The 8,878-nt window shown below is 38.9% G+C and overlaps 1 protein-coding gene across 1 annotated transcript in view; it reads left to right on the top strand.

Annotated features, from left to right (window-relative positions):
• cadps2 (Ca++-dependent secretion activator 2) overlaps positions 1–8,878 on the top strand; it is a 160,810-nt gene that overhangs the window by 54,301 nt on the left and 97,631 nt on the right. The window contains exons 9-10 of the mRNA XM_015387430.1: positions 3,683–3,749; positions 4,376–4,484. Coding sequence (XP_015242916.1) covers positions 3,683–3,749; positions 4,376–4,484 — 176 coding nt within the window. The remainder of the gene's footprint in view (positions 1–3,682; positions 3,750–4,375; positions 4,485–8,878) is intronic.

Below are 8,878 nucleotides of genomic sequence, written 5' to 3' on the forward strand. Positions count from 1 at the left end.
CCGGAATTTTCCTTTAAGTTGAGAGAGCTGCTGCAGAGCTGGAGTTAGTGAATAAAGGCTCTTCTTCTGGATGGGAAGCATCAGCAATGCTGTTCCTGACAGGAGGGGCAGGAAAGCTGTAAATTAATCTGGAATGTTCTGATGAAGGAACCGTTCAGTTACCATACCAGCTCTTAGCAATGTTAGCTCGCTAACATTTATTTTCTATAACTGCCCTTTAGCTGCTGATGACTTCTAAGGAAAACTTTCTGTTTTTTTTCTACATTTCCACGTCCATACTTTATATTTGCTTTTCTAATTATTAGATTTCACTGAATTTGCTGACGTTTATGTCTTTGAATAAAAGAAAATATACAATGAAATAAAATGAGAACTTAGTAACTCCTAATTTCCTCTCAGTTTCTCTGTTGTAACCTTTGAACCTCCAAAGATCTATTTCCAGTTTCTCTGACTGAGAGCAGAATCTCCTGCTTTCATGTTGATGGAGGATTTTATGATGAAGTTCTGCTCCTCTTGGCTACAGAACATCTGGAGCAGCTGAGGAAATGAGACATGAAGCGATGGATAGATGCAGCTGATTAGAATCAGCAGCCGAGGATGAAAAGGGGCTGAATGGAGGGAAGGTCAGGTTTGAGTTCCAGGAGCCTCCAGCAGGGGGCAGTAGGAGACTCCCTGTCATCCTCTCGGAGTTTATTCAAAATGTCTCAGTTTGTAGATCAAATATTTCAAATCAGAATAAGTTCAAGAAATTCTTCGTCTTGCAGATATCAGTATTAATAATTGTGTTTTTTTTATATATAAATTTGCTATAAATAAAAATGAATTCAGAGCATAAAGAGATCAATTAAATCATTACAGGAAAAAAAATCGCAGCTTTAGGGATTTTAATAAACGAAAAAAAATCACTTGGATTTGTTTAAATCAGCATAAATAATGATTTTAATTTAATTTTTTTTCCAGATTCTATTTTAAATTTTTCAAAATGTTTTAGTAATAAATTAGGACAACATGAAATTAGTTTTTTGTTTTTATGATTGGCTTAGATGAATATTGGGTATAAAATATTTAAATCCGTTTAAATACTTTTTCTTTCAAAAGCTGAAGAATAAATAACTACATTTGTAATTAAATGTAGTTTTTAAATATTGCTGTTATTTCATATTCACCTTTTTAAATTATGTTTAAATTATGTTTTATTAAGAACTGAACTTATTGAGAATTACTTTTAAATCTCCTGATAATTGTGTGAACTTTCCTACAAGACCAAAGAATAAAAATAGTTTGGTTTCCTGATTTTTGCTGCATCATTTTGGTTTATTTAGGTTTTTAGTTTTATTGCATTCAGATAATTTTCTAATTATTATAATTATAGAGTACAAAAAATAAATTAAGTTGTTCATATGGATCAAACACAGTCTGTATTTTGTGGTGCATTTTGATCCAAGCCTCCTGCAGAAGGAGCATTTTCTGCACTGAGCTCCCAGCCTGCAGCCGCCGGTCGCTCCGCTGAGCTGCAGCATCTTATCCTCCTGCATCCAGCCTGCAAGGCTCCTTCCATCGATCCATTTTACTCTCTTGCATTTGCCTGCATCCCACGCCTGTGTGTGTGTGTGTGTGTCTGGGGGGGTTCATTTTAACATGGAGAAGTTTTCCTGTCGAACTCAGCAGCTGCATCTGAAACATGCAGAGATTTTTATGCAATTTGCTCTGAAAAGGTTCCAGTTTAAACTGAAAAAATAATGCAACCATTTTCTTTATCATATTTAGTTACTTTAACACAATTGTTTTATGTCCTTTTTACTAACATCAAACAATTGTGTTAAAGGATCTAAATATGATTAAATGCCAAAGAAGGTTGCTTTGTTTATTTCTTTTTTTGGGAACGTTCTGCTTGTTTGAAGGAAGCTGGAAGATGCTGTTCATCTTCCAGTCCAAAGATCAGGGGCCGTTTCCCGGCCTGCAGCGTGCCAAAGCCCCCCCCACCCAAACCACACCATGGGCGGCTCTAAACCGAAGCAAACGGGGGCCAGATCATGCCCTGGCCCCTCTTATGGCCCCTGTAATGAAGACAAAATACTCAAAGAAATTCTACTGATGATCTGCGCTGGAACAGACATGGTTACTGATAGCTCCTTTGGATCTATTTCATTTTTTCTCTTTACAAAATGTGTTTTACTAATTTTATAAAAGCAACAAGGTGATAGCTTCAGTGGGATTGAGATAGGATCCCAGTTTTCATCTGTCAAATGTTTTTTTCAAAAAAAAAAAAAAAAATCACATTTTTTACAGCTGAATTTATCAGGGGTTTTTTTTTGTTCTGATTTAGATTTTATAGAAAATGGGAATTTTGACTTAAATTAAGTGAAAAATATGTAAGATTCCTAAATTATGAATGTATATTGACCTAATAAGACATAGAATTTTAATTACACCTCATTGAATAGAAATCTGACTTCATGCAGCTCTCTCAGTATCTTCGAATCCTTCGCCCTGTTTTTTTATTTCATGCTTTCTGTTCCCACATGAAAACATGCTGGCCCCCCTCCTGGCCCCCTGGTACATTTGGTCTAGAACCGTCCCTGCCACCCCACCCCACCCCCCGTTACATCGCTAACCCACCTGGCAATAACTTTATAACTTTATGAGCAGGAATGAATGGAGGCTGCAGGCTAAGCTAAACTGGTAAAACCAGATAAACCAAAAAAGGCCGATCAGGATTTCATCAGCTTGTAGATAAAAATATTTGAAAATAAGACCTTAAGAAGCTCATAGTTCTAGTTCTCATAAAACTAAACCATTTTTTTTTTTACCGGAATTGCAGATCAAGCAGCTTTTTAATGTTCGTCGTTATTTTCTAACCTGGAAGGAGGAGGATGAACAGAAGAATCCTCCACGTTTGCAGCAGAATCACATGAATTTAAAGTTCTGGATTCTTATTTTTGCATGCATTAGGCTCAGAGTTTGCCTCGGCAGCGTCTGTACTTCAGATCCATCAAATGGATCCAAACATGGCGTTGAAGGAGACGCCTGCAGGTTCTTTCTGAGTGACGCAGCAAACATCTTTACTGTTTAGTCTGCAGCTGCAGGCCTTCACTGGTGATTAGCTCCGAGTTTAACCCCGATCATTAGATCTGCTCATCAAGCTTCACTTCTATGTTTCATCTAAAGGCTGTTTTAGAGGTGATGTAGAACCCAGACTGGAGGAACTGATCAAGTAAAAACCAACAAAAACATTATTATTATTATTTTTACTGAACGTCCCCTTTTCATTATAATACACTTTCAAAAATTGGATGTTTTTCTCATCAAGCAAGTGTAACGCTTTAGTCTCCTTGAACCCTCAGCAGATGGCCGCTCACACTGAGCCTGGTTCTGGTTCTGCTGGAGGTTTCTTCCTGTTTAAAGGGAGTTTTCCTCTCCACTGTCGCTGCATGCTTGCTTGCTGTCTGAAGACTGCCATCTCTACACCCCCATGCAGGAGGAACGAATCAGAGAGCTGCTTCTCTTTAGATTAATACACCAAACTGCTCATTTAACTGATATTTCCTCTGTAGAAAGAGACTTAATTGTACTGAATTAATTAAAAATTTCAGAATTTAGTTCAGATGAATTCAGATTCCTTCCCTGGCCTTTTGTCACCTGCTGGATGTTTAATGCTGTTTTCTGGCCTTTTGGGTTTCAGGTACCTGTATGCTGCTGGGCAGAAAGTCTGGAAACGCTGGAAGAAAAGATATTTTGTCCTGGTTCAGGTGAGATCAGCAGGAACTCTGCTCCGCCTTAAAGGCAAAGACTCACATTCCCTCAGAGGAGCAAATATCCTCCTCTGACTGTCAGAACATCTTTGTTGCTTCATTTCTGAGAAGTGTCTGTTGAAAGGGAAGAAAGGAAAAGGATGAAAGGTTTTTATCTCCTCGTCAAAACAAAGGATCCAGTTAATTAATCTATGCCTCATCTTCTTCATCTGTCTGAGCGCTAACGGCTCAGTCAGCCGAGCTGTAGTTCAAGGGAACGTTGCCTTTAGTGAAACGTGGCGGCCATGTTTGTTCGGATGAAAGTATTTAGAGGCTGAAAGCAGGAAGTCTTTGGACCGAGGATCCTGTTCGCATCCGTTCCTCCACCCAGACCTCTGCAGCTTTTCCTTTAGGAATGTCCTGCATTCATCCATTCATCCTCACATTGTCCTCTACTTAGCATCCCACAGCATGACGCTGCCACCTCCATGTTTCAGCGCAAGAGAGGTCTGTTCAGGGTGATGTGGACAGGGACCATGATCATCCTGTCTCCATCTGTTTGTTCATCGGTGGATGAATGAATGAATGAATGAATGCAGCAGCGGTGGATCCATGTTGTCTTCCTGTGTTTCTGCTGCCTTCAGGTCAGTCAGTACACGTTTGCGATGTGCAGCTACAGGGAGAGGAAGGCGGAGCCTCAGGAGCTGATGCAGCTGGAGGGCTACACTGTGGATTACTGCGACCCTCAGACAGGTAGAGGACTTTCTCTCACCTCATTCCTTTTTTATTCCAGAACTTTTTATTTAACCATTTTAGTCATTTTACATTACGTCTCCTGACAAAAACTAAATTAGTAAACGTCACGACAAACACAAAGTACCAAAAATCCTCCCAATGAGGACATCAAGCACAGCATATTATATCCACCATCTGTAATCTGTGACCAAGCAGGAAATCTAACAGACCTCTCCTTTCAGGAGCATCTCATCCCATCATCCTCTCCATCAGACACCCAGATACTCTGAAGGTTCCCATAGTTAGCTGCAGGCTTGCAGTCATTCACTCCATCATGTAAACATGTTTCTGTGTCAGAACCCATTGACTTATAGTTGTTGGTTTTCCGTCTCTCCACTGCATAGGAATCATTTTCTTTGCTACCAGTAAAATAATCCTGAGTGAACATCTCTGATCTGCATTATATCTGTTTTTAGGTTTGGCTTCCAATAAAAACACCACAGGTTCAGGTATTAAGTGTAATAATATTTAAACAACAAAAATCAAGTGTAAAATCCACTGGTAGTATTTTCTTTTATAGCACGAATAAATCAATAGTTTTTTTTTATAGAAAACTGGAACTGTGTCTGGGTTGGAAGTGAGAGTGAAGGGGTCAAAGGTCGTTAGCAGGCCTTTCTGATTTTTGGGGCCTAAAGAGCTCCGCCTCCCTTTAAGGGGAGAGTGACATGAGGAAAAGAAAAACCAAAAAAGTAAAAACAAACATCTGCACTGGAAAAGCGATCTGGAAATAAGAAAAAATATTTTAAATTAAGTGTATTTACTCTTATTCTGAGTAGGTAGTAGTGATAGTTTGCCAATGGTATGAGTATTTTTACTCTTAAAATAAGATAATCCGGTAATATACACTTGAAATAAGACAATGCTGTTGTGTTTTCTTATTTTAAGTGTAAATTGTCTTGTTCCATTGGCAAAATGTCTCTTTTACCAAACAAATGCACTTATTTTAGGAAAGAATGACTCATCTAGATTTAGATTTTTTGCAGTGTGGTCCGTTCAGTCTTCTCTGTCGTCTTCCGTCTCTACATTATTTTCTTTCTAGCTCTCTTCTGACTTCTGTCTGCTCTCCTTTTTACTCTTCTCTATAGATGTTTCTTCCTTCTTTTTCAGCTGTTCTTCCCATCAGTGTTCCAGTTTTCCTTTCATTCAGTCTAAAGTATTCTAAAACAGAGACATTAATAAAAATTATTTCCAAAAACATTAGGTCGGAGGTTTTCAACAGGGGTCCGCGACCCCTAGGGGGCTACAGAGGTACTGCATGGGGGTCGCGAAAGGTTTGGTTGATTAGACTTTTTTTCATATTCCTTCCTGCAATTATTTCCACTAATTGAAATGTCTTTAAATCCACATTAACATGAATTCAACAGACTGTAGTAAACAGATAAATGGAGGCAGAAGATGTCTTTCAGTCATCAATGCACACATTCAGAGACACACAGGAGCTCTTTCAAGCTGGGCACCGTTTCATTCACAACACCTGTCCCATCAACCAGGAATCAGAAATACTTTAATAATCCCAGGGAGGAATTACTTTAGTTACATTACTCCATCTGTAATAGAGTGACTATAGGACCAGTTTGATCGAACACTATTTCATACAATATATATATAATTAGGGGGTCCCCGCTCCATCTCACCATCAGTTTGGGGTCCTTGGCCTGTAAACCATTAAAGACCCCTGCAATAGAATGTATAACAGGAAAACATATTATTGCTAACTCATCTAAATAAAAACAAAATGCTAATCAATTTGTATTTTGGATAATATTTGGAGCTAGAAGCAAAAACAACCTAATAAATGAACATTAGATACCGTAGGTTGTTGTCTCTTCCTCCATCATTCAGATGCAGATAGTGTCTGAGTTTTTCTCTTACTGACTGCTACCATTTTTCATGAGAAATGTTCTTATATCCAAACTAAGTAGTAGAAAAGCCTGGAAGTCTATGCTCATAAATCACTACCATAAAGCAGAAAAACAACTTATGATGACTAACTTTCTTAAATATCAACTAAAGGTCACCAATCAGTTCTAAGACATCTTTAAATGAACCGATATTAATCCCTGAAGAACCACTGAAGCAGATTAGCTCCTTTAATCCGAGTCTCTTTTACTCATTCCAGCAGTAAACTCTGGTCTCGTTTTACTTCTTTTTATTGATTATTTTTTAAACTGGACATGAAGCAAACATTCATCACAGGATCAGCTCAGTCCAAATAAAATTAATGGATTAACACCCTCACCATGGCACAGGGCAGCTCCCTATCAGGTGTGTCGCAATGTGATAAACTTCCACTTTACTTCCTCGGCTGTTTAAAAAGTGATGCGCTCTTTTTCTTCTTCGTGTTTTAATGGCAGCTCAGCTCCATGAGGATCATCACAGTTGTGGAGTAAAAAGATATGTTTGTTCTTAGCCTCACAGGCTCCAAACGAAGATCATGAGAGATAAGAATGAGTCACACAGCTTCTTTTATGGCATGAAGTGGATCCATCTGGCCAGTGAAAGATATATTAACCTAACAGGGAACAGCCTTGATGAACTCAGGTGGTTTTTCCTCCAAATGTTGAAGTGTGAGAAAGTTCTTTATGCAGAGGATGGGTTGGGTCCCCTGGGGGGCAGTGTGTGTGTTGGGATTTTTTAAGGTATAAATGTATATACTAAGGTTGCCTCAGTCAGAGCTCTATCTCTCCGTCTGAGGACGTTAAATACATTTGAACCCTTTTTCTTGCAAGAAATGCCTCAGCTTCCTATCTCCACACAGTCCAACAATCACTGCACTATTTTAATCATTCTTATGTTAACAACAGCGAGACAAAAATGCTACCATAACAGCTGTTTCTGTCCTCAACCGGTGCTTTTCTACCGTAATAACAGTCTACACGCAACATTTCCCCGCTCGTTAATAAAAGGTTAAAATTGGGGACATTTCCAGGGACAGGTGGTCCAAACCAGGGACTGTCCCTAAAAATTGGGGACGTCTGGTCACCCTGCATTTACATTCAATATTCCCTCTATTTCGTTTTTAATATTGTCCCAAAATCCTGGTATTAGTGGACAATCCCAAAAAATGTGTGAGGCGTCTCCAATAATTCCACCTACACTGGGATTTTTCACCAATGAGGAGATGATACAGGGAGCATTAAAGTATCTGATCTTCACTTTCCAGTCAAATTCTTTCCATAGTCGGCTGTTAATTCCCCAATGACAGCCGGTTCATATGTCCACCCATGCAGAACCTTAAATTATAACATTTAATTCTTATTTCCATTTTTACTTCATATTGTATGTGTTTTCCATACTACCGGTAGATACATCTTTTCTTTGTTGGGAAATGCTTCTCTATAACACTGAAGACGTACTCTTCTATTTCATTTGGATTTTCTCTGACCAAATCTATTTCTTAATAACTTGTCTCTCATTTCTAAAGCTTTAAAACCTAAAAATCAGAGTTTATTTCAGCCTCATGTTTTAGTTCCTCCTCAGTATGAAGGCCTGAATAAATTTTATGCCATCAGTATCTTTGCAGCACAGTTTTTTATTGAATGTTTCTGATGATGCCGATGAACCACTGGTAGGACTTTATCCTTGTCGTCTAGGACAGGTGGAGGAGACTGTGTTCTCAGAAGATCAGCTTTTAAAAGGCTGACATACACTCCTGATCAAAATCTTAAGACCAGTCAAAAAATTGCAAGAATTAGTAATTTGCACCATTGGATCTAAAAAAGGTTCTAAGTAGAGCTTCACAATGTTAAAAGAAGAAATCAGCACAAGAGACAAGAACTTTTGAGGGGGGAATTAATTGAAAACTGTATTTACACTAAAATAGGATTTTTTTCAGCTGATCAAAAGTTAAAGACCATAAATCAAAAAAACCCGAAAAAACCCCCTAAACAGAAATCAAAGTGTCAAAAAAAGGACTCAGTAATGAGTAGCTCCACCATTCTTGTTGATGACTTCAAACAATCGTTTATGCGTAATCGTTGATGCCAGTGTTTCCAGGAGGCTAGTGGGAACGTTGCTCCTGGTGTTGAAGATGGCTTCACGAAGGGCATCCACCGTCTGGAACTGATGTCCATTTTTGTAAACTTCCCTTGCCATCCATCCCCAAATGTTCTCAATTGGGTTTAGATCCGGGGAACATGCAGGATGGTCCAAAAGAGTGATGTTATTCTCTTGGAAGAACTCCTTTGTCAGGCGGGCATAGTGAACTGCAGCATTGTCCTGTTGAAAAACCCAATCATTACCACACAGACGAGGGCCCTCAGTCATGAGGGATGCCCGCTGCAACATCTCCACATAGCCAGCTGTTTGATGCCCCTGCACAACTTGAAGCTCCATTGTTCCATTGAAGGAAA

The sequence above is a fragment of the Cyprinodon variegatus genome, unplaced genomic scaffold (genome assembly GCF_000732505.1).
Source record: "Cyprinodon variegatus isolate N-32 unplaced genomic scaffold, C_variegatus-1.0 Scaffold394, whole genome shotgun sequence".
NCBI classification, from domain to species: domain Eukaryota; kingdom Metazoa; phylum Chordata; class Actinopteri; order Cyprinodontiformes; family Cyprinodontidae; genus Cyprinodon; species Cyprinodon variegatus.